The 26932-nt window shown below is 31.9% G+C and overlaps 1 protein-coding gene and 1 long non-coding RNA gene across 6 annotated transcripts in view; one reads left to right on the forward strand and one right to left on the reverse strand.

The window, feature by feature from the left end:
* Positions 1-17359, reverse strand: part of LOC129916750 (zinc finger protein rotund) — a 94776-nt gene extending 77417 nt beyond the window's left edge. Inside the window, exon 1 of the mRNA XM_055996876.1 lies at positions 16841-17359. Coding sequence (XP_055852851.1) covers positions 16841-16981 — 141 coding nt within the window. The 5' untranslated portion in view covers positions 16982-17359. The remainder of the gene's footprint in view (positions 1-16840) is intronic.
* The window catches only part of LOC129916752 (uncharacterized), a 185407-nt gene that overhangs the window by 77725 nt on the left and 80750 nt on the right, over positions 1-26932 (forward strand). For 2 of the 5 annotated variants that reach the window (XR_008772543.1, XR_008772539.1), the window contains one exon: positions 17647-18206. The exons of the other annotated variants lie outside the window; for them this stretch is intronic. This is a non-coding gene — a long non-coding RNA (uncharacterized LOC129916752). Of the gene's footprint in view, positions 1-17646; positions 18207-26932 lie in introns of those variants that run through there. 5 annotated transcript variants of the gene reach the window in all.

The raw sequence follows: 26932 nt of genomic DNA on the forward strand, positions 1-26932 counted from the left end.
ATAAAAAACCATTTAAGGAAATAAATTAAATGCAAGATGCAAAAAGTTCAAATAAATAGATTCTAGTTGCGATCCATAGTGCCAAAGTCCTATTGATGCTCTGTTCAACAATTTTCGGTATTTTTGTTTGAAGTTTGTTTCGATAGCTTTTTACAGGTAATATGAACACAAGTCGAATGACCATCGCATAGAGGAGCCGCAGTTGGAAAAAAAAAACACTTTTTTGATAATGCAAAATTTAATTCGATAGTATATTTATGTATAATGAGGTATCTGCTTTAGAGATACAAAATTTTATTCAACCCAGAGTAAAGCTAAAGTCGGAAGGGCAAATTTGAACATTTTTATGTCATTTTTGAGACAATTCTCCTGGATCGCAGATTTGCAAACTTGCAAAATTCAAAATTTTCTAAAAACAAAACTACAAGTCCAAAACTTTGAGAAAATACATTTTTGTGCTCTGTGAGTCGATATCCTTTGCATACAATTCAATTAAAGTTGAAAAATTGAAGAAAATTACATTTCAAAATGTTTAAATCGTCATATCTCCTCAACCGAGCGTCTAAACACCCCAAAACTTGCAAAATTCAAAATTCTCTAAAAACAAAACTACAAGTCCAAAACTTATAGAAAATACATTTTTGTGCTCTGTGAGTCGATATCCTTTGCATACAATAATTCAATTGGAGTTGAAAAATTCACGTTTGAAGAAAATTACATTTCAAAATGTTTAAATCGTCATATCTCCTCAACCGAACGTCTAAACACGATTTTGATTAAAATTTTTTGTGTTACACATACATAAGGGCCCAGAATAACATAAAATATTTTTTGTACTCATAAATGACAAAGCTGATTTCAACCAAAATTTTTATACAGATACGTTAATTTTCAAAAAACACATTTTTGGATTTTTAAAAAAAATATTTCAAAATTTTATTTTAAAAAAATCAGTATTTTAAAAACAGGTCGATGAATTTTATTGAAACTTTTGTTTTATGTATTTGATAATATTACACTGGTCAACAAGGTTGCTGAGGTGCTGAACTCGAATCCGCAATTTAAAAATTCTACTACCCTCCGTTTTTGAAATATTGCCGTTATAAAGTGCAAAAAAATGTTGTTTTTTATAACGGTTATATTTCAAGAACGGAGCCTAATAGAATTTTTCTGACTTCAGATTCGTGTTCAGCACATCAAAAACCTCTAGAAAAGTATATCTTGGTTCTTGTGGCAAAAAAAAGTTCAATTTTGTTGACTAGTGTTATCTCAAAAACTTAAAATAGCATAGATACCAACTTTTTTTTTTTTAAATGTTAGAATATTTGTGTATACATTTTTTTTTTCAAACGGCTCTAACGTTTTTCGAAATTTTTTTTCTAAAAATTCTTTTTTATACCAGAAATCAAATGGCACACTTGGTCTTGTCTAAAAGACCATTTGAAACGGTGTTTAATTAATTTTAAAAACAGATTTTATTTCTGTACACTACTTATGATTCCTTAAAAATATCAAATTTTAAATTTTCCCTAGTTTTGTTCAAAAAAAGCCTTGATAATACAGTTTCTTTTACCATAGGAGCAAGTACGTACTACCTCAGTCGGGGAAACCGACGAAGTTACGAATACCAGAGTTACGGGCGACAGAGTTACGAGCGTCAAAGTTACGCGAAACCGAAGTTACGAAAAACTAGAGTTACGAATTCCAAAGTTATGTTAAGCTATGACATGTGATTTTTGGGTTGGCAACAATTGCGAGGAACGATATGGAATTATGGAAATACAAACAAGAGATTAACATTTTTCTCATTGGTCAGAACTAAATGAGTAAAGCGAAAATGGGTGTTATTTAATCTTGTAAAATTTTGATTGGATAGGTATTAGGGTGCTTCTTATATGGTCGAAAAATTTTTTTTTTCGATTTTTTAATGGGACACCCCTGTATTATGTTCTACCATATAAGCATAGTATTTGGTATTTTTTTCCGATTTTAATATTAAAATTTAGGGGTCGCTACCATTCACTAAAGATTTAAGTAAAAAAAAAATATCGATTGCAACAAAAAATTTTAACGTACGCTTAAGACCCGATTTTTCAATCTTCTAATAAACAGTCAGTTAACTGTCTGTCAAATAAAGATATTAGGCTCAAAAATAATCATTGGATTTTTCAATTAAGAAAAATCACTCAGTTAGCTATTGTACAGAATAACACAAAAAAATGTCAAATTCAAAAATATTCAAAATTAAACTTCCGCTGTATTTTTATCAAAATTTCTTTCAAAACAGTTAAAGATTTAATATAAAGTACTTAATTCTGATTAAAAATTTTAAAATTTTCTGAGAAAAAAAAAACAAAATTTGGTGTATTTTTCAAAACTTTGAATTGTGGTAGCGACCCCTAGAACGTGTTTAAACTGGACCAAATTTTACCCAATTTATATTTAAGGCAGGAAGAACAAAATGAGAGGGTGTCCCATTAAAATTTCGAAAATTGATTTTTAAGAAGCACCCTAATAGGTATAGATATACATATATGGTTTTGTTTTTGTGAGAAGATCGCAAAAAAGTTGAAATAGAAAAAAAAAACATAAGTATACTTATGTAAGTTTGGGGGACATAATTTAAATTAACTTCTTATTTGTCCAGCTAATATTGCACCTACGTATCCATATTCTCTTATTTATGTTTCCATAATTCCATATCGTTCCTCGCAATTGTTGCCAACCCAAAAATCACATGTCATAATTTAACATAACTTTAGAATTCGTAACTCTAGTTTTTCGTAACTTCGGTTTCGCGTAACTTTGACGGCCCCGTAACTCTGTCGCGCGTAACTCTGGTATTCGTAACTCCGTTACCATTTCCCTCAGTCGTGCATTTTATTTCTTTGATATTAACTCAAGTTTTTTCTTTGAGATTAATTCAAGTTACAATTATTAATATCAAAGAAAATAAAAAAAAAGAGTGTGTGTACACATGTACACTCGACTGAAGTTATACTTCTCATTCAGTATACATATATAAATGAATTTCTTTTGATTTTTTTAATTTCTATTATTAAATTAATTAATCCACACTTCGTTTTTTACATTTTTATCAAGTGAACAATAAATTAATTCTTTCATCCTCCTTGCGTCCATGTAGTTTTCAATTTAATCTGTGAACTTTACTCATGTTGTGCGGTTCAGAACGTACTATATATGGTTAACGAAAGTAAATGATTGCGCATAAAATGTGCGATATGGTAATTTTATGAAAATTGTGTGTGCTTCAGCACTAGTAGTAGCAATATGCAACTTGCAGGGTTGCTACAAAGCTCAAAAGTGAGCTGAGCTCAGCTCGCAGCTCAGCTCAAATTTTGATCTAGCTCACTTTTGAGATATGCACCATAGCTCAGCTCATTTGAGCTGAGCTGAAAGTGAGCTGAGCTGATGGTTGAGCTGAGCTGTTGGGTGAGCTAAGGTAAAATGAGCTGAGCTGTGATGGGTGAGAGGATACATTGATTTTTATTTGGAAAGTATAATGACATATGAAGATATTTTAAACTTTTATAAAACACCATAGCCTAGGATGTTTGGTTCTAGTTATTAATGGAATTATTTTAACACATAGATATTTTTATAAATAAGACAGATAATTTTTCGTGATCTTTTCTCTTGGTGTTTTTGATAGTAAATATATTTCTATTTTTTTTAGTAAAATATTTCTTTTTTTATCATAAAAAAAAATTCCGGTACAATCCGGTTTTTCGACTTTTTTCAAAATTCCGAGAAAATCGCGTTTGAAAGTTGGGGTAAATTTTTTTTTTCGAAAAATCCCCGAATCTTTAAACGCTCCTGGAAGCTAAACCACTTTAGAGCAATTTTTGGCAGTGATGCCAAATGATAGCTTGTGTCATAGGCCTACGCTTTGCACATTATCAGATTTTTAAAAAATCGCCTTCCATGTTAAACCACCACATCATGCCTTTTTTTTCAGAATCGCGCCTATTTTTTTTTTACTTTTAAGTTCTCCTGGTTTGAGAACGCGTGGACCTACAGGGGTGGGAGTTGTACCCAAATGTAGGTTAGAGTCCCCTCTACCTTTTGGCATCAAAAATTTTATTTTCATTTTCTTCAAAATTCCGCGATATAGGCGTTGGAACGCTTTGATCTAGAGACAGGGGAGTGGTGCCATATGAAAGCTTATATTCTCAGCTAGCCGATAGTGGTATAATCCGGTTTTTCGATTTTTTTCAAAATTCCGAGAAAATCGCGTTTGAAAGTTGGGGTAAAATTTTTTTTCGAAAAATCCCCGAATCTTTGAATGCTCCTGGAAGCTAAACCGCTTGAGAGCAATTTTTGGGAGTGATACCCAATGATAGCTTGTGTCATGGGCCTACGCTTTGCACATTGTCCGATTTTTAAAAAATCGCCTTCCATGTTAAACCGCCACATCATGCCTATTTTTTCAGAATCGTGCCTATTTTTTTTTTACTTTTAAGTTCTCCCGGTTTGAGAGCGCGTGGACCTACAGGGATGGGAATTGTACCCAAATGTAGGTTAAAGTCCCCGCTACCTTTTGGCATCAAAAAATTTTATTTTCATTTTCTTCAAAATTCCGCGTTGGAACGCTTTGATCTAGAGACAGGGGAGTGGTGCCATATGAAAGCTTATATTCTCAGCTAGCCGATAGTGGTATAATCCGGTTTTTCGATTTTTTTTCAAAATTCCGAGAAAATCGCGTTTGAAAGTTGGGGTAAATTTTTTTTTTCGAAAAATCCCCGAATCTTTAAACGCTCCTGGAAGCTAAACCACTTTAGAGCAATTTTTGGGAGTGATGCCAAATGATAGCTTGTGTCATGGGCCTACGCTTTGCACATTCTCAGATTTTTAAAAAATTATCTTCCATGTTAAACCGCCACATCATACCTTTTTTTTCAGAATCGGGCTTAACTTTTTTTTTACCTTTAAGTTCACCCGGTTTGAGAACGCGTGCACCTACAGGGATGGGAGTTGTACCCAAATGTAGGTTAGAGTCCTCGCTACCTTTTGGCATAAAAAAATTTGCAACCCTGGCAACTTGCCACATGGAAATTACCACATGCAACTTGCCACACGCAACTTGCCACATGCAACTTGCCACACGCAACTTGCCACATACAACTTGCCACATGCAACTTGCCACATACGACTTGCCACATGCAACTTGCCACACGCAACTTGCCACATACAACTTGCCACATGCAACTTGCCACATGCAACTTTCCACATACAACTTGCCACATGCAACTTGCGACATGAAACATGTAACTTGCAACGTGTTGTGTATTTTATGTTTGCCGTACTGCGGCGTACTGCATTTTTAAATACTAAAGTACTGCCTACTCTAAAGGTGAAACGACAGCCCTGCTACCCAGGGTGATCGCGTCATAATCCCTTTGACATTCTTGTCAAAAAGTAAATTTTCATACCCACCCTCCCATAAGAAGTATAACTTCAAAAATATGACAAATGGCCTTTGTCTTAACATTAACGAGTGTAAACAAGTTCGTCTTGCACTTACACTCTTACAGCTATAGGGTGGCACCAGTTTAGTGTAATTCCAATCGTTATTGAAACCATTATATTGTAGAAGCAATCTAACGGTGAAGTTCACATTGTATTAATAAAAAGCGTTTCGCCCAGGTACGACAGTGGGCTCATGAGTTAGATCTGTCGTACCCTTACTAAGACGCCTTATTTTGGTCGATGTTTACCGACACAATATAAAACTCACAGCATGAATATATTGTGAATTTTAATATTCTAAGGGCATTTGTTTAAATCTGTATATTTATGCTGTGAGTTTTATATAGTGTCGGTGAACATCGACCAAAATAAGGCGTCTTAGTAAGGGTACGACAGATCTAACTGATGAGCCCACTGTCGTACCTGGGCGAAACGCTTTATAAATTTTTGGAATTGAAGTCACTTGAACTTATAAATTGGATTTTTTTTTTATGTTAAATATTGCTCTGAAACTTACAGATAGAATAGAAACAAAGGTTTAAGTGTAAAAATAACTCAATCAATAGGTCTGTTTAATGAAGAAAAACTGGAACAGAAAATATCAGAACAGCACAAATTCTTGAAAACTGTCAGAACAAAAAAGATCAGAAAAGTACACCTTCCTTTTTTATAGGGTTGACTTGTGCCTATCAGTTTTGAAACTTAAAATTAAAACAAATTTTTTTTGTTATGACTTTTCATTCAAATAAATTATAATTAATCAGAATATTTGTTCACATTTTGAATTTTTCTTCATATTAAGAAGATTCTTAACAAATTTTCATTATTTTAAATTTATTTAAATATATTTTTGTAAGAATAAAACAAATCAGTTGCTGTTTGACACTTCTCACTCGTTTGCTCTACCTCAAAAGTAGGAGCAGAAAAACTTGAACTAATCTGTTCTGGAAAACTTCATGGAACACAAAATGACAGTTTGTAGAACAGTTTAGGGCAAGGTTTTTCTTCATGAAACACACAAACCTGTACTTTTCGAATCTTTTCTGTGCGGATCAGATTCATTAAACAGACCTAATATGTCTTAAACATAAATTAATTTCCCTTTGTATAATAGTCCAGTAATTTTAGGTTTTATCTGCGGAAAAATTCCTACTGGGTTGAATTTTGGTATACAGCTTAATGACGGCTTTGTTATGAAGATGTGAAAAATCGACATTGATATCGTGTCCGCGTTAAGAGTTATAGGGGTCAAAAGGTCACAAAAACTGGTTTTTCACGATTTTCAGCAAAACGGTAAGTCTTATCAAAAAATTTTCAATGGAAGAATTGTAGACCAGATTATTATATATAAAAAGTGTCATGACACTTTTTTTCCTAAGACCCACCGTTTCTTAGGTATAACGATTCAAAAAGTTGAAGTTTAGTTGTAATCGTCATAATCCTATTCCTGAAAAAAAAACTCCTAACTGAAAAGTTCCTGAAATTTCATTATTTTTTTAGCTTGAATTTCGTTCCTCAACTGTTAAGAATATGGGGAAACCAAAAAAAAAATGGAAATTTCCGCCATTTTTCCGATTGGGGCCCTTCTCCCGAAACCATTTCCCTGGGAATTTTTGTTTAGAATATGTCTGAAAATATACAGGGTGTGCAATAGAGAATGGACAACCCTAAAACGGCTTATAGCTACACTTATGATTGTTCTAAAAACAGATAGAAAAAAGTTCTATCGCAACCAGTTCATAAAATATGGACTTTTTTTCGTTCAGTGTATTTTAAATTTTATCATCTTATGTTTTCGTTCACTACAACCACGAATGAATGAATTTTATTTCTTTCTTTTTTTTATAATTTTCTACAATAATTGGATGAGTACATAAACACTTTAAAAATTTCATAGCTATTGCACATTTTCGTAAAAAAAATTTTGAAATCTGTTTTTTGATGCAAAATGTAAAAAAAAGTATTTTATGAAAAATTTTAAACACCTGTGGTATAAAATAAATCTATAGAAACCTAGGTGCCCATCTTTCTTAAAAATATTCTGGTATAAGGAGAATATTTTTAAGAAAGATGGGCACCTAGGTTTCTATAGATTTATTTTATACCACAGGTGTTTAAAATTTTTCATAAAATACTTTTTTTTACATTTTGCATCAAAAAACAGATTTCAAAATTTTTTTTACGAAAATGTGCAATAGCTATGAAATTTTTAAAGTGTTTATGTACTCATCCAATTATTGTAGAAAATTATAAAAAAAAGAAAGAAATAAAATTCATTCATTCGTGGTTGTAGTGAACGAAAACATAAGATGATAAAATTTAAAATACACTGAACGAAAAAAAGTCCATATTTTATGAACTGGTTGCGATAGAACTTTTTTCTATCTGTTTTTAGAACAATCATAAGTGTAGCTATAAGCCGTTTTAGGGTTGTCCATTCTCTATTGCACACCCTGTATATTTTCAGACATATTCTAAACAAAAATTCCCAGGGAAATGGTTTCGGGAGAAGGGCCCCAATCGGAAAAATGGCGGAAATTTCCATTTTTTTTTTGGTTTCCCCATATTCTTAACAGTTGAGGAACGAAATTCAAGCTAAAAAAATAATGAAATTTCAGGAACTTTTCAGTTAGGAGTTTTTTTTCAGGAATAGGATTATGACGATTACAACTAAACTTCAACTTTTTGAATCGTTATACCTAAGAAACGGTGGGTCTTAGGAAAAAAAGTGTCATGACACTTTTTATATATAATAATCTGGTCTACAATTCTTCCATTGAAAATTTTTTGATAAGACTTACCGTTTTGCTGAAAATCGTGAAAAACCAGTTTTTGTGACCTTTTGACCCCTATAACTCTTAACGCGGACACGATATCAATGTCGATTTTTCACATCTTCATAACAAAGCCGTCATTAAGCTGTATACCAAAATTCAGCCCAGTAGGAATTATTCCGCAGATTGGGCTTAAAAATGACTAAAATTACTGGGCTATAATTCATATTTTTAAATTTGAGAAAAATGTATATTTATTTTAAGAACTGAACAAAATTTGCTGTGTAGATACGTGGTTCAGGCAGAAACGGGACGACATGGAACTTGCCGAATGGATCTTGTCACATGGAACTTGCAACATGCAACTTTCCACATGCATTTTCACATGTTGCATGCTGAATGCCACACGCCACATGCAACATGCACTTGCCTTAATATGAGTACCAATATTAAAAGTTTTTGAAGTGAAAACTTCTTTAGTATCGTAGTGATTTGAAACAAGATGAAACGAAAACGCGACACGACTTCAACTTGTTATAACTTTTTTGTTTTAATAGATAGATGAATGAAATTTGTACTGTAGATAGGTAATTAAATAAATTATAATTGTACAAAATTTCAATTAATTTCATATTCAAAATTCGGAGATAACGGTAAAAAGATGTTCTTTTCCAACACACGTTATATCTTTTGATCTAGTGCACATACAAATTTGATTAAATTTTAATACACAAGCTGATAACATAACCCTTTATTTGATATATCACACATAACGTTACGTGCTCTACAAGTTACACAATCTTAAATTGAAAAAAATTTTAAAAATACCTCAAAACACCTGTGGAGATCTGTTGGCGATGACCAGCTACCAGTGTAGGAAGTACCGTAATCTCAGTCTGGAAATTCGACATGGTTGACTTTAAAAAAATTCTAACTTCTCTTGTAGACATTTTTGAAATAAGATTTATGCATCATTATACAAGGTGAAACAATAAGCTTTCACATGGTATAAATTTTTCATAGGTTGTCAAACAAAAAAATTGATGAGAACATTAAAATAAATGTTTTTTTTTGCTTTTTGGATGAAATTTCATCGAGTTTAAAAAATTCTAGCTCTTTTTGTAGATGTCTCATAGACTTAATCGATATATATATTTTGAGCTAAGACAATAAGCTTTCAGATGGTGTAAAAATGTTTATAGGTTTTAAGGTAAAAAATGCATTTAATAGCGTGAGAAGATAAAAATACGTGTTTTTTCGCTTTTTTTTGATGGAAATTGATCGAGTTCAAAAAATTCTAGCTCTTTTTGTAGATGTCTCATAGACCTGATCGATATTATATATTTTGAGCTTAGACAATAAGCTTTCAGATGATATAAAATTTATATAGGTTGTCATATAAAAAACATGGATTTGAATTTGATAGAATAAAAATAGGTAGATTTATTTCTATTTTTTTTTTGTTGTAAGAAAAATGATTTTTTAAGGTTTCACTTCTACCACGTGTTAATTGCACACATGATTTTTTTTTTGCCGTATTGCGGCATACCTGCTGAATTTTTAAGTGCTGCAAACTCTAAAGGTGAAATGACAGCCCTGCATTATAAAGATATGATAGATACCTATATATTTTTACACAAACAGCTGCTTACTTATTCTCGCTCGTCTCGATCCAAGCAAGCTTCATACAGTCGTACCATATACATACACGTTAAGCGAACCACCCGAGTGGGCGGTGTTAAGTTTTTTCGTTATGAAATTTCCTGATTTGGTCCCCGCGCTCCAAGCCCGCAAAAAATGCGATTTCATGACCATATTTTGACTAATTTTCCTATGCTATTAAAAATAAATATATTACTAAATATATTACAACCAAATTAAAATATAACTTGATTACAATTAAATATGTTTTTAAAAGAAATAAAAATATATAAGTAGGTACAAAAGAAACAAGAAATGCATCCGGGAAAGAAATTTGTATTCATTTCCATAACCTATGTTTTTCAGTGACAACGTGTTGTCATTTATACAAATGGCAATGAAACCAACTTGACAAAACTAATGTTGTCAATTTCATCAAAAAATAGATGAAATTGACAACATTGGTTGTCCGGTCGCGTTCATTGTCATTTCTAAAAAAAACATGTTTTGGTGATGTACATCAATTTTTGCGATAGTTCTTTGTCGCTTTTAAATAGTTTGTGAAGGGATTATTCTTATCTAAAGATGTCCAATTATTTTGAGATACCGCTAAAAAAAAAATGGAGCACGTTGAAGGCTGACCAAAACTAAATTGAGGATTTTGAAAAATCTATCTATTAAAGGGGATCAATAAATAAGAATGTTGATAGGAACAAATAGTTACTCTCTCTTCTAATTTTTAGAAATAAAAACAAGCTTTTCTTGCATTGCAAAAGTATATAATCGCATTTTATAATTTTGAATTCGGATAATTTTGAATGAAATATTCAATATGAAAAAATTAGTTATAGGATCTTATTACCCCTGTTTTCAGTCACCTTAAAAACTCGATTTGGCATACTCTCGGATAGTTTTTTTTAATAGAAAACAGTCAAACGACTGGTCCTCTTGGAGCCCTGCAACACTACCATACTGCTTATTTTGAGCATAAATTCTTCTTGTCAGAGTTGTTTTTTTGGTGCAGGGTCGAAAGTCCACAGGCCAAAAGTCCATAATGCACTATTGGCTCACTTGTGTGGGTCATAAATCAATTCACCGGCACACAAAAAAAAAAAAAGTGTCATGTACCAGGAACCAGACCTATCTTTGCATATGTTTTTGGACCCGCTGAATCGGAATTTCAAGTCCGTTTGGCCCTGTCACCCTCCAGTTTTGAGTAAAGTGCAAAAAACTAAAAAAAAGGAAGTCGGTTTTGTCCGAACACCCTCCAGTTTTGAGAAAAATGCAAAAAACTCCAAAAAAGTCATACAAATTCAAACAAAATGCAGTCACAGCTCAAAACTGGAGGGTGACCGGGCCAAACGAACTTGAAATTCGGATTTAGCGTACCCAAAAACATATAGAAAGATAGGTCTGGTTCCTGGTACATGACATTTTTTTTTTATGTGCCGGTGATATGGACTTACAACCCACCCAAGTGGGTCAAAAGTTCACACAAAATTCCTGTGGACTTTTGGCCCATCGATTAAAAATTTAAAACCAATTAGGAAAGCAAAAATTCATTATGCGGCTGAGTTCTCATATTCTAATTTTTTTCGCAATATCTCTCCAAAACATTTATAAAAAAAAAAAGTGATCAAATATCTTTTAAATTCGAGTGAATTTTAGAAAATTACTTTAATAAGTATTCAAAACTGAAACAATTGTCAATTTTCGAAAGTTTCTTCATTTAATGTTCAATTGGAGTCATGAAATTAGTCCAAGTGAAATAGGGCCAACTTTCAAAAATTGGTTTTACTTCAATTTTCAACATTTATAAATATTATACAATTATTCAAAAGCTTTTTAAAACATTTGAATAAACATTGAAAACATTAAATGAAAAAATTCCGTTTTGGCAATTGTATGATAATACCGCACACCAAAGATTTTTTGTTATAACTCGGTAATTCGCGATTAAAAATTTTTTTATTTTCACACCTCAAAATTGATTCTCCCATGGGCAAAATTTTTTTCCGCTTCGCGTTTGGCTTGTGCAATTTAAATAGATTCTCATGTGAGCAAATTTTTTTCCGCTTCGCTTTCCGCCAATTAATTGGGATTTATTTGTTTTTAATCTCTATGTGATAATTAATTAGCCCGCTTTGTTTGCGAGATAGTTCCCCAAATAAGTCTCGGTAATCACTATGAGCCTCCAAACTAATCGTCTTTTGAACAAAATTTTGTTCTTCTTTGCGAGTTTTCGAAAATTACTTCAATAAGCTTAACAAACAAAACTCGAGTCAGTTAAGAAAAAAAAAACATAAAATTTTCAAAAAAAAAAATATAAAAAAAAAAAACTAAAAAATCAATTTACAAATATTGTTGAAAAAAAAACTTTTATACTTGTTTGAAAACCACAATAACAGGGCAACTTTTTCTAACAATAAACCCACACCGTACAAATTTTTTTTTGCGGTGTTGCTCTCAAATAAAAGTTAGAAATTGATTTTTTATAAAACTTGAAACTGTTAGTTTATTTGCAGCGATTAATTTATTGTTCCTTATTATTTGGCAATAATTTTGTTAGAGAATTAAAAAAAAAAAACAAAAATCAATAATGAGTGCAGGAAGCAAAATACTGTTGCAAAGTAGGGATTTTTCGAAATTTCACAAGAATTGCATTAAATCGAAAACCGTAAGGATTTGGGATGAACAAGTTACCAAATTCTGAGAGCCCTAAAGTTCCCCAATCAGCATATTTCGTTTGATCCATTACTTTTGGGACACCCTGTATATTCTCTTATCTTTTAAAAAGATGATTCATTTTTTGATCCAGATAATTTTGTTAGCATTTTAGCAATATATGTATTAGTCTTTGTTTGATATCAATTCATTCACGCTTAAACATGTGCTTATGAAAAGATAATCTACACACCGAGAAAAAAACACCAAAGACAAGCGGATTCTGTATTAAATAAAGCGGATTTCTGCATGTTTTTTTGCCAAGATGACTTCCGTCTTATACTAAGCCGACAAATCTTATTAATTTCTTGAATGTGCTAGTTCAAGAGAAATTTACTTAATTTAAAATGAAAATCTTCTTTTTTTTATGTGGAGACAATTAAATAAAAATAAAAATGGAACCACAACCATCTGGCTATCTCGCAGTTGGAAATTGGTATGATAAACTGCAACTAAAACTAAAGTCTCATAAAATTTCCACATTAATTTTAAGTAGATGGAAAACTTTGATGTGATTGCAAACATTTTATGAAAGCGTTTAATGCAAAATCCTTCAAAACTTTTCTCAATAAGTTTGATTTAGTTGACAAACAGTATTTAGGTAATTTGAGAACTTGTGTCTTTTTGTTTCTTATGAAGTACCCAAGGTTACCATTTAGAGTTCATGCAGGTTTGTAATGGCCATTCATTATGGCAAAGCGATCTTGCCTTATTCTGATTTATGTAGACGATATGCTATGTTCTCTTATAATCAATAACGAATCTCCATTAAAATCTAAGTTTCAAGACCCATCTCAATTGATTTCAACTCTCCAGCGTCGCTGTTAACAGAATTACTTAACAACTTAACTGTCCCCATAGAAACTCATTATAAAACCTTATACGTCCATCATTATTCTCATCAACAACTCTATAAGTCCCATGAAGCACATTGGATTCATATAATTTATTTTTTCCCTTGCCACCAGAGTCCAATGAGTCATATATGATACATGCACATATTTTCATAAAATAAAATTTACTGTCCCCATACAAACTCCTTCAAAATCATCTCTACGTCCAGTACTTTTTTTTCAAAAATAAGCATTACTATTTACAAATAATGCAATTAGAATTGGTTTCTTACCTGAGTAATTGGTAAATATTGTTTAAAAAAGGGTTTAGTTTTATGCTCCTATATGATTCATAGACGTATGATATTTGATTTTCATCGCCACAAGTCCAATGAATCATATAGGAGCATAAAACTAAACCCTTTTTTAACAATATTTGCCAATTACTCAGGTAAGAAACCAATTCTAATTGCATTATTTGTAATTGCATTATTTTTGTAATGAAAATGTGAAAAACTGACATTGATACCGCATAGGCTAGAAAAAGTTATAACTCATAAGGGTCAAATGGTCACGGAAATCAGTTTTTCACAAATATCTCGCGACCTATTTCTCGGAGGTCATCAGAGGGCATGGTTCGTCGTAAAACTATATACAATATAATTTTCTCTCTAAAATCAACCGTTTCGGGTGTAGAGCGCAGAGAAGATGAACTAGATTGCACTTGCACTGCTTATGTATATTTTTTTGGTCTCATTTACTTATGATTATTATTTTTATATGAATTCTCTAAAAAAAGTGCAAAAATGTACACATTGAGATAAAAAGTAATAAACAAAAAAAAAAAAATTGTTTGGAAATTGTGTATGTTTCCCTTACTTCTTACCCCTTACAACAGCCTTGGCGAGTAAAAACTAAAAATTAAAAGCACGTATTATCTGTTTGGCTCTCTAATTAAAAAGTATTCATTCTATAGGAAAATTGTGAATTTAAAAAAGAAAGATAATATAATTTAATGTCAAAAACGTCCTTGCAAATTTTCTGTAAGACGAGTCGTTTTCGAGGTATTGATCAAAACGCCGTACTAGACAAAACACATTATCAAGCCTCTTTTAATTACCCTGCATTCAAATTTGATGCCTCTACAATTTTGACTAGATTTGTTTTTTTCAGTCGCTGTACTATTAATGGTGTTTTAATTTTCTTATTATGTACCTACCCATACAATAATTGTGAATCGTAGTTAAAAAAATATTCATCCATAGGTTTACATATAACTTCTCCCAAAATAAAAAAAATCTTCAAAAAAATCAAAGATTTTTTTATGAAATAGCTTTTTTTGCTCAAACATTTTCCAATTTTTTTGCAGTTTGGGAAAGTATTTCTTCTTTTCCTACACATTCATGAATAAATTATGTTCTTTAGCCATATTTTCATATAGCAAACACATTTTTAGAAACACGTCTTTATGAATCAAATAGGACTCATTGGACGTGGAGTGCTGAATCCTTCAAATAAACAAAATAATATTGAACGTAGAGAGGGTTTTTAATTAGATTTTATGGAGGCAGTGAAGTTGTTTTTAGTAAAATATGTATATGAGTCATATATGATACACGGGACTCTGTAGGCTTGTGACAAAACATATATTTTGAGTCATATGGGACTCATTGGACAGTTAAGTTGTTAAAGTATAAACTTTAAACTGTCATTTTAATTTGCAATCGAAACAAAAACGAAAACCCATAACTGTCGGCTTTCTTAAGAAGAACCTTTACCATCGTTATCGGTTAAGCGGTTCGACTGCCTAATGAGTAACAAACATACATTTACATCGTTTTTATACCTTCAGACGGATCTGAACCTTTTTAACTTTTCAGTAATGACCAGTGCGGGTTTGTTGCGGGTAAATCAACCACAGATGCAATCCAGAGTATTAGAATCATTATGGAAAAACATCGAGATTCCTTGGAGGATTTGCATGTGGTATTGGTTGATTTTGAAAAAGCATTCGATCGACAACCACGAGATCTGAAATGGGTGGCCCTCAGACAACGAGGAGTTCCGGAAACCTATGTGCGGATAATTATGGACATGTATGATGGAGCAGTTACTAAAGTAAGATGTGCAGCTGGAGTCACCGAAGAATTCGAAATCACAGTAGGTGTACACCAGGGAAGCGTCTTGAGTCCTCTGCTCTTTATTACCGTTCTTGATTACCTGCTTCAAGGCAAAGTGACGGACCCAAAAGTGCATCAGTTATTCTTTGCTGACGATGGAGCCATCATAAGTGAAGACCCGATATCCCTGCAACGAGCACTTGATGTATGGGTGGATGTTCTGGAAGGTAGTGGGTACCGCATAAGCGCGCAAAAGACAGAACACCTATGCTGCCCATTTTCTGATCCACACAGGCCTATTCCTGACATTTATTTGAATGGTGTAGTGCTTCCCAAGTGTGAAAAGTTTAAATATCTGGGGTCTATGATAAATAACAAAGGTACTTGTGATGACGATATCAATCATCGCGTAAGCGTAGGGTGGATGAAGTGGCGGGAAAATTCTGCTATCTTCTGTGATCGAAAAATGCCCCCTAAGCTGAAAGGAAGGCTCTACACCGCAGTTGTGCGTCCAGCACTCACATACGGTTTACGGTTCACAATGTTGGACAATGTACAAAAAGTATGAGAGTAAGTTAACTGCAGCTGAGATGAAGATGCTTCGCATGACAGCAGGAGTAACAAAGCTTGATAGAATTAGAAGTACGAAGATCCGAGGAAGCCTTCATGTTAAAAATACCATCTCCCAAAAAATTGAACACGACCGACTCAGTTGGTATTGCCATGTTCAAAGGAGAGATCCTGAGAACCCCGTCAAAAAAGCAATATCATATAACGTTCCAACACGAAATAAAAAGAAAGGTAGGCCTAAAAACTCCTGGTACAAGCAGATGCAAAAACACCATCATTCAGTTGGCCTTAGAAACGGAACAATACAAAACCGGGAGGCTTGCCGCCGATTTCTGAGGTCAACCCGGCGAACCCCACAGGCGGATCACTAGTGTGAAGCAGTAACGTGGGAAGGTTATGATCCCCTCGACATCGAGATCATAACAGCGCCGAGAAAAGGAAGAAGAAGAAGAAGTAATCTTAAAAGAATTCACAACTATTTAACATTACTTATGCAGGAATTTTGAGGTAGGTACACATAAAAGAGGCTCAAAAATCAGAAATGTTGAATTCAAAACATTATAATTAGGTACCAATTGTTCTAAAGCTTAACTTTTTTTGATTTGGTAAAAAAATTGTTCATCCAGCAGATTGAATATAGGTCTCAAACATTATTATAAAGTAGGTACTTCTTAAAGTATAAACTCACCTTAAAAGGTGAAGCACACTCGAAAGCTAGATAATTCTCATTGTATCCAGATTCTAGCTTAATCGGTGGCGGAGCTGCAACAGCTAACGGATGACGAAAATGTTTCTGATGAAACTGAGGTCCTTTATACCATGAATGCATGCTCTACACAAGAGCCATTTGCTCTCGTCTCCACTAGAGTCTTGCTGTAAAATAAATCCTTTCAAATTTGCTTCTGATGCTCAAACACAAATTGACAAAAATCACTCTTTACAAAATTGACTAAAAGACCACGAAAAAACCACTAAAATCATGGATTCATTCACAAAATCAATTAAAAATTATTTTCTTCAACAGGATTAAAAAATCACTGACAAAAACATTTAATCATTTGATAGAGATTACACAGTTGCATGCTTTGCATTCACACACAAATTCACTTTCATTGGGCGGAAATGGTGCTCGCATATACACCTTCCTACCTGCCCCAAATCAATTTCCATTAACGGCGACGATGGCTAATTAAAAATTGCGCGCAAATCGCTCGCGTCACGCAACAAAAACGCACAAATGATTTTTTTTTCTTTTGTTTTTTTTTTTTTTTTTACTCTTCTTTTTATCGTTATCTTCAATTGAAATTAATTTGAGTTTAACACGTGTTTACATTTTTTTTTTTTGTATTCATTGTTTATTGTGATTGTTTTGTTTTTGGCAAGGAAAACGCGGCCCAAAAAACCAACAAACAAAAAAAAAAGACACGAATGCGGGAGAAAATAACTTGCAATACGGCACTCGCATTAAAATACCAGTTTTTCTTTAATTTTTAGGCCAAAAGACATTGAATGACTGCCTGGTGCTTCTTTGGCCAAAAGGAATCTCGCCCAGCACAACACAATAAATGTATGAGAAAAAGGTATAGGCAATTCACTCGGAATGGAATATCTAGATACAGAGAGATAGACGGGCTGAGTGCAGCGCAGTAGCAAGCAGCAGCAAAAAGCAGCTTCCAACTCGCTGGAATTCCAAACTCGAATGCTCGCGCTGGGCAGCATCCACAAAAAACGAGAAACGAGAATTGCTCGCCCGGTGTGTCTGGCTGGGTCTGGGATTGTTTGAATGTGGTGGAAGCCCGGATAAATTTTGCCTTGAGTGCCAAAAATTGTCCAAGTGTGACAATAACAAACAGCCGCATACATTGGCAGACGGTTGTCGCATTGGTTGGAATCAAGTTCGCATTGGATACATGGCTATGGATATGGACAGGTTGCTACCGCAGGTGGAACAGAGAAGGCAAAACAAGTTCTATTTGAGATTGTGTGTATATTTTTATAATTGCTTAGAAGATATTATGATGACGAGGGAACAAACACACTATACACACCGTTGGGGTTGGATACTCTTTTCTGAAGCACACAGATATTTTGAGTATTTGAGAAAAATACTCTTTGTGGAATGTAAGAAGTCCTACTCAATGGGAAAAAGCACTCAAAACTCAAAGTTGATTTAAAAAAAAGATGGAAGGTTCACCTACCTTCGTTCGAATAGTGATGCCATTTTGAATAAAGTTTTTGATTTTATGACATATATTTATATTAGTTCTTTTCACTTATAAATATAAAATTATTAAAATTTTAATAATTTAAAATTTAATTTTAATTTTTAAAAATGAAGGTTCGCACTTGCTTCTCTTAATATTTTAAAATTTATATTTATTAATTAAAAACTTAATAAAATTTACATAATTATTTGAGTTGGGGTCGAATTACTGTATAGGTCAAAATACTGTATTTCAAAATTCTGTATTTTAAAATGCTGAAAAATCGTTTTGATAATGCGCACTTTTTTACATTATCAAAACGATTTTTCAGCCTTTTTACAACATTTTAAAATACGGAACTTTAAATGACAATTTTTTTAAGAACTCGGTATCATATCAAATTCACTCCAACAAAATGGCACCAGAACGTTCTTATAAACTTCGCTTAAGCAATTAAAGTTGCAATTACAGTTGCAAATACACGTTTTAAATATGATTTTCATTTTTTTCTACTTGTCTTTTCTATCCATCTCACATACATTGCTTTGATCAATCACCAACTAAATCAAATTGTATGATCATTCAAAACTTCCACGAAAATTTAGGCAATTTTTTAATTTTCTTCAATATTTTGCCAAAGTACAGTATTTTTTGTATCACTTTTCAAGATACAGAATTTTGAAATACCTACAGAATTTTGTAAAACAGCATTATAATAAACAGTATTTTACTCATACAGTATTTTAAGTTACAGGATTCTGAGTTTACAATATTTCGAAATACAGGAATTTTAATCATACAGTATTATGAAATACAGTAATACGACCCGCTACCAATTACTTTTAGTAATCGAAAGTTTTAGATAATTAATTTCTTATTTTTACCGCAAATTTTTATTTTGTAACTGGCCATTTTTATTTTAGTTTTAAATTTAAAAAATATGTTAATTACTTTGGCGAACACTATGTGGCGAAAGCAAGCAATTTTAATCTTAAAAATGTTAGCTGATTAAATGCAAATTTGCTGCGCAAAAGTTAATCTCGTATCTCTTACGAACAAATTTTACTTTAATTTTAAGTTAAAAATGTGCATTTCCGGTTCGCTCAAGGCAATACAGAAAAAATAATATTTTTGAAAAATTGTTTTACCATATATTTAGCATTTAAAAACCAACCAAAGTTTTGAAACAACATGTTAAAGCTTTTGCTTTAAGTAGTGATCTCAAAAATGAACTTCTTAAATTTAAAAAAATAAAATGCACGACTGGGTCGCACGAACTTGCTCTTGGAGTTAAAGTTGCTTAAATTTTTAAGACTTTTTATATAGAAATTTGGAAAAAAAATAAAATTCGTTTAAAAAAAAAAATTAAATAAAATCTGAAATTAAATTTCCCTCCAAAACAAGTATGCAGTTTTGATTGATATATTAACGTGCATTTTTAGAAAAAAAATTTTCAAAATCGTTAGAGCCCTTTAAAAAAAAAACAATTTTTAATAAATAATTTTTTGGAAAAAAAGTTTTAAAATAAAATTAAAATGCCATTTTGTAGAAATCACTAATCAACATCTAAAAACAAAATTTCAAAAAAATTCAATTTGATTTAAAAAAAAATTTTTTCAAATTTTTTTTAAAAATCCAAAAATTATGTTTTTGGAAATTTTATTTTTGGTTTATATTTAAATTATATATGTAAATGCTTCTTCACAAAAAGTTTCGTTGAAATCGAATAAGATATTCGAATTTGAAAAAAAAAAAAAAACGGTTCTATGGCAGGTACCGTTAATAATGATTTTCAAAAAACATTTTTTTTCATTGAAATATACACCTTATCTTAAAACTAACATTTGATTTTTTTTAAACCAAATCGTTAGAGCCGTTTTCGAGATATTTCAATTTTACTAAAATCGGTATGTGACAAGTACCGTTATTTTTGGTCCAAAAAAATTAATTCGAAAAACCCCTCTGGAGAGTCGCCAAATAACGCTACATACCAAGTTTGACATTAATCAGTCCATCCGTTTAGGCTGTAGCTAATTATACAGACAGACAGACAGACAGACGGACGGACTTCCGGGACCCCTTTTTTGGCATTGTCTTCCATCGTAATGTCATGGAAAAATGTTATCTAAAATTTTTTTTTTGTACGAATGCATAACTTGATATATATGTAGTACCTATATCGCAAGTTAAAAAATGGGAAGTTAGAAAATTTTGTTTGCAGAAATTTGTTTGACCTAAAACTAATTATTGAATCGTGCAGGTTTTTTCTTGGTAAGTTTTTTTTTATTTAAAATTAAGAAAATATTCTTAGTCCAATAAATAAATTAAAAACTAAGCAGTTAGTTAGCTTTAATTATGAACATGTAAAATAATATTAATTTCCTTATTTTCATCCGCTAATTCTTGTTTAATTTTCGCCGAATTTTTAGCTAAGCTATAAGTTGACCTGGAATTTTATCTTCTTGCTATCTTTTTTTTTTTTCTTCAGATATACGAGTTCAATGCAAGAGGATAAGAAACCTGACAGTAATTTTATGGAAATTCTTTTTGTTAAGATTTCACTACTTGTAATATTGTAACTATTCCATACTTCTTTATTCGAAAATCTGAAGTTTTTGGGCTTTGTGTGATTAAGAAGCTTAAAGTATTACACTGGCTTACAAGGCTTTTGTTGCAGAGACAAAAATATATACTTTTCTGAAAAATTTCGGTGTGCTGAACTCGAATCCGAAGTCAGAAAAAGTTGATCAGCTCCTGTTTTTGAAATATTACCGTTAGAATATAAAAAAAACACGTTATTTGACTACTTCGGACCTTATTCTATTATATAAGGATATTTTTTTGAAAATATTTAGTAACCTATTCGATATCATTTATATTGTCCGAGATATCTTAAGATGAAGTAAGTGGGTTTGGCTTCATACATCATAAAGGAGATAATGCCAAACAATTCGGCCATTCCAAAGTAACAGAGAAGACATATTGACCTTGTTTTCAGTCTATCTTGTTGAAGAAGCAATCTTTGTTCTTTATTAAGGGCTCATGGTGTTCTAGAAGTTTCACGAAAAACTAATTACACGTAGCCAAATTATTCACAGATAAAGCGGTAACGGAGAAGACGCGTACAAGTCTTCTCCGTTACCGTCTTTGTCTGTTAATAATTTTGCTACCTTTAATCAAGGGGCACGGTAGTGCCCAGCCAAGTTCTCTAGCAACTTTGGCACTACACCCTTATTTACAGGAAACAACTCAGGCCATTTTCGACCCCCCTCTAACTTCCACACCAAAGATGCTAGAAATTTCAAACTCACTACATTTGTTGAGCTCGTCAAAACCAAACACCTCACAAAATTTCAGCCTCCTACGATGAGTAGTTTCTGAGATATAGGGCTTCAAAAATCGCAAAAACCGTAACTGACTCACTGACAGATCATCAAAATTATGGAGAACTTCCCGATATCGTAGAAGCTTGAAATTTTACACGGTGTCACGGTGACGGTGATAGGACTTGTGGTGTACACAAAGGAAAAAATCGAAAATTTGAGATTTTCAATTCAGGGGGCGTGACATCCGCCCATTTCCGCTGAATTTTCATCATATATTATAGAGCACTTCTGATTATCGTAGAATCTTGAAATTTGGTAGAATAGTAGAGCTGGTAGTTTATACAAGAGAAAAAATTTAAAACTTGAGAATTTCATCCAGGGGGCGTGGCAACCGCCCATTTCCGCTGAATTTTCATAAATTATTATAGAGCACTTCTGATTGTCGTAGAATCTTGAAATTTGGTAGAATGGTGGTGCTGGTAGTTTACACAAAGGAAAAAATTTAAAATTTGAGAATTTCAGCCAGGGGGCGTGGCAACTACCCATTCAAGCTGAATTTTCATCAAATATTATAGAGCACTTCTGTATGTCGTAGAATCTTGAAATTTGGTAGAATGGTGGAGCTGGTAGTTTACACAAAGGAAAAAATTTAAAGTTTGAGAATTTCAGGCAGGGGGCGTGGCAACCACCCATTTTCACTGAATTTTCATAAAATAAAGATTTTGTATTCTACAGCCATACCTTGCAAAAAGTAGTGAAATCACAACAAAAACATTACTGTTAAAAAAAGAGCCAAGTTATCCTATGTTGAAATTATGCTGACACAAAAAGTACTGAGATGTAAAAGTGTACCAAGTTCTAAAGTTTGGGTTCAAATTCGTATCAATAAAATTTTGATTGTTTACTTGGCAATTTTTGAAATAACTTTAAAAATCGATGGTTAAGAAAAATTGTCAAGAGAACAATCAAAATTTTATTGATACGAATTTGAACCCAAACTTTAGAACTTGGTACACTTTTACATCTCAGTACTTTTTGTGCCAGCATAATTTCAACATAGGATAACTTGGCTCTTTTTTTAACAGTAATATTTTTGTTGTGATTAGTTTTTCTTGAAACTCTTAGAACATCAGCTTTATCATGAGTCCTTAAGACCCACCAAGTTTCAAGAAAAAATATTGCTTCTTCACCGAGATAAACTAGATAATAGAGTCAGTTGGGGTAAGTGCGCGCACTTTTCACTTTAAGGCAAAATTGTGAAAATTCTATAAGAGATATCAGAATAAAGTTTTTTACGTTTGATAAACCTATATTTTGGGAACAAGAAAACACAAAAAAAAAGTTTTTTAGTTTAAATATTTCATATGATTATAAACAAAAACCAAATGAAGTCAGGGTAAGATCGCGCAAAATCTTGGGTAAGAGCGCGCACATAGTTTTAATAGGAATCTTGACAGTTTACGTAAACTAAATTTCTAAAAACTTTATGTTATACTTAGTTAAACAAAACTTTGTTTCAAAACTTCCAAGTTTTCACTAAAATTAATGAAAATATAAAAGAAAAAACAAATTAAGTTCAAATACAAAAACTTAAACTTTATTTACAAAATAAAACAAACAAAATAATATTTCTAATTAAATTAAAAGAAAACTGCCTTTCTTTTTTGAAATTAAGGAATAAAAGCCTTCGTTTCTCAAGATTCAAGTTTGACATTTCTCTGTCTTGTTGAAAAAAGAAAAGTTTAATATGGGAAGAAGTGCGCGCTCTTACCCACAAATGGACTGCGCGATTTTACCCACAAAGGTACTTTTTTTTCTATTTATCAAATTTATTATAAAATATAAGAAAGTCTAACAAATTTTTGACTTAAATCAAATATAAATAGGCACAATTCAAAAATATATGCTACTTTCGGTATATAATGCTCCCACGCCGACGCCACACACTTTTCCCGCACAACTTTTTTTTTTTGTTTTTAGTCATATTTTTTCAAGCCTGTTTTAAAATAAAATGGAACTGAGCACACACTCCCGAAGGTTATCACTTATTGACGTCTTACTAAGCGCTGATTTCCTCATTTTCAGTTTTAGTTTTTTTTGGACACAACTCGAGAAATAAGCAGTGCGCGCTCTTACCCACTGCGCGATCTTACCCCAAATGACTCTAAGCGTGAAAATGTCCTTAAAGTTCAAATGGAATGGCCGAACTGAAGATATCTCGGGCAATATAAAATATTTGTCGGAAAGATTTAAACAGGTCTTGAAAAAAAGGAAAACAGTTCTTTTATAAACCGTTACTTAATAATGTATGTTCAAAAAAATTTCCTTTTATAAAAGAATAAAGTCCGAAGAAGTAAAAAAAAAACGTTTTTTTGCATTTTCTATTTTCTAAATTTTCTTGCTGAAGTCCTGTATTGTGGTCGCCGAAATAATGAATTTTGCTGGCCAAATCAAAGGTAAAATTAGGTAAAGAAGCTGTGCTTTTGGATTTTTTTTTCCTGAATTATTTTTATTTTCGCCTATACTTTGAATCGTTTTTCAGAAAATATCAAGTTTTTTTCCAAAGATCGTTTTATATCTAAATGTTAATAACCTCTATTTGTATTTTATATTGAAAAACAAAAAAATTCACTATGAGAAAACTCACTTTCATCGCTTCTAACCTTAAAACAGGCTACATGACGAAACGGATAAGCTTTGACCAAAAAGACCTCTAAATTTAGTAAAGATAATAAAACCTTTAATTTGACATCAATATCATTTAGCTCTATGAGATGCACAATTCACTACTCAACACACCCCACAACTGGACATCCGGGTCTGAACACCCCGAGGACAACCTAGTCAGCAGACTTTTTAAATTAAGTTTATCCATGTATAATATTTATCTATATTTTATAACTTAGTCATTGTATAAGGTTAGGCCCCTTCTGTGCCAACAAAATTTTATATCAACCAATGTATCTTAGAAATAAGTTAATTTTAAGTCAATTGTAAATAACAAGTTCAATAAACTAAATTGAAATTGAATGCACAATTCACTTTACCACGCTAGTGCCAAGATGCAGTCGAGAAGACCTGTGGCAACTACAAATAGCCCTCTTTCACTTTTAATTTGAAATTTTCTTTAGTTGGATATGTAAAGCGTTATTACAATAATTATTTTAACAAGCTGAAATTTTATGAGGAGTTTTGTTTTGAATAGCTTTGCAAATAAAACGAAATTTCTGGCACCCTTGGTATAGAAGTTAGAGGGGTGTCAAAAAACGCAGAATTTTTTCCTGGAAATAAGAGTGAATGCCAAAGTTGCTACAGTACTTGACTGGGTACTATCGTGTCCTTTGATTCGATATGTATATCAAATCATTCGATAGTTCCTATTTCTAATATAAACATTATTTATATTATAAACCGCTAGAGCAATCAATAAGGATTTATAAAACATTCTAGACATTTTTATTCATAAAACAATTTTTAAACCATTATAACAACAATGAGCTTCTGCCATAAAAAATACAACTAATTGATCGTTATTTAACGTTGGATGTATCATAAATAAGCTTTTCCCCACCGAAAAAAAATTGATAATAACAGCTATCAAATTAACATTTTTGAGTGACAAAAGTCGTCCAACAATTAAAATATCAATTTTGATATTTTATCATATCATTTTGACATTTTTTTAATTTTAGGTGGATAGTGAAAATTTCACTTTGACAGTTTAAATATCAATGTTGACTAGATTTTACGTTTTAGTTTATTATAATGAAACCTATTTCTTTCTTTTTCTTTTTTATTATTTTTATTATTTTAAGTATTTTCTTTCCTTTTTCAAAACATTACTGAAAGTGAATATTCTTTACCAGTGCCGGTTTAAGCACTACCGGTGCCCCAGGGCAAGATTGCAAGTGGCGCCTCTAAAAAAAAAAATCATTTTAAAACGAAAACTCAAAATCCCGAAAACCCAGAACCCCGAAAACTCAAAATCCAAAAAGGGATCAAGAAATTTTTTTCGATATTTGGTTTCGAAAACGATCCTTAGTGTGTAATTGAAGTGTTTTTTACATGATTTCAAGTTCTTCTATTTTATTCTCGGATTTTGAGTTTTCGGGATTTAGGTTTTTCTGGATTTTGGGCTTTCTGGATTTTGGATTTCGGGATTCTGTCCGTCTCCCTTCTGTTTCTTTATTCATTATTACAGTCTGGATATTCTCCACAAACTATTTTGTCTCGTCGGTCTATTCTTTTCCATATCCGGAAAAAATAAAGAAACACACTCTCTCTCTATCTTACCAGCTATGATTTAGTGATTTATATATAGGGGGCGCCTTTGCAAAAATTAAATTGGTTGGAGGAATATTAAGATTGCTTTAGTCTTCCAAAAGAAATTGGGGCGCCTCGTTCTTTAAAAAATAAATAAAACATCGATTGGAAAGATTTCGTTATAACTTTTGTAAAAGTTCGGGGCGCCCTCAATTCTTGCGCGGCGGCCCAGGTTGCCCCCCCTAAAACGAACCCTGTTCTTTACAAAAAAGTGGTAATATTATTTTTTCTATTATAGGTGATATAACTAATTGTTTTGTTATTTTCTCTCAAACTATGTGAAGTAAAATCTTATTGCCGATCAAATTTTCTCAGTAAATCATACATTGTACCTTTAAATAAGTAAACCTTTAAATAAGTAAACGTTAAGAATTTTTTATTTAATATTTTTCAAAAATTATTATGAGACATTGATATGAAAAAATTATAATAAAATATCAAAAAAAATTTCCAAAATGTGACATTAAAATATCATCCTGATAATAAAAATATTGTTTTAACATTTTAAATATCATAAAACACATTTTATAGAGCATTTTTGGCTGATATTTAAAAAATATTAATTTGATATTTAAAAAAATGTTAAATTGATATTTGTTTTTTTTTCGGTGCAGTTCACAGGAATCCTAAGGCTTTTTCTTCTTTTTCAAAACTTAATGAAAATTGAAATTAAGTTGAAAATTAAAATCGAATTACTATTATAAATTGGTTGAGTAAAAAATCTAATCAAATCTAAGCGACTTGAATCGTAACTTAAATGTTTCATATATCAACAAATGAAAAAAGTTATTAAATTGAGTTAAACTCCAATTCTTGTGGAAAAGTGGAACCTACAAACCTTCTCGTTTATTCACTCTTCTATCCGCAAACATAACTCATATCCCCAGGCCACAACTCGGGTAAACTAAAATGAAACAAGAATGGATT

The sequence above is a fragment of the Episyrphus balteatus genome, chromosome 3 (assembly GCF_945859705.1).
Source record: "Episyrphus balteatus chromosome 3, idEpiBalt1.1, whole genome shotgun sequence".
Taxonomy (NCBI): Eukaryota; Metazoa; Arthropoda; class Insecta; order Diptera; family Syrphidae; genus Episyrphus; species Episyrphus balteatus.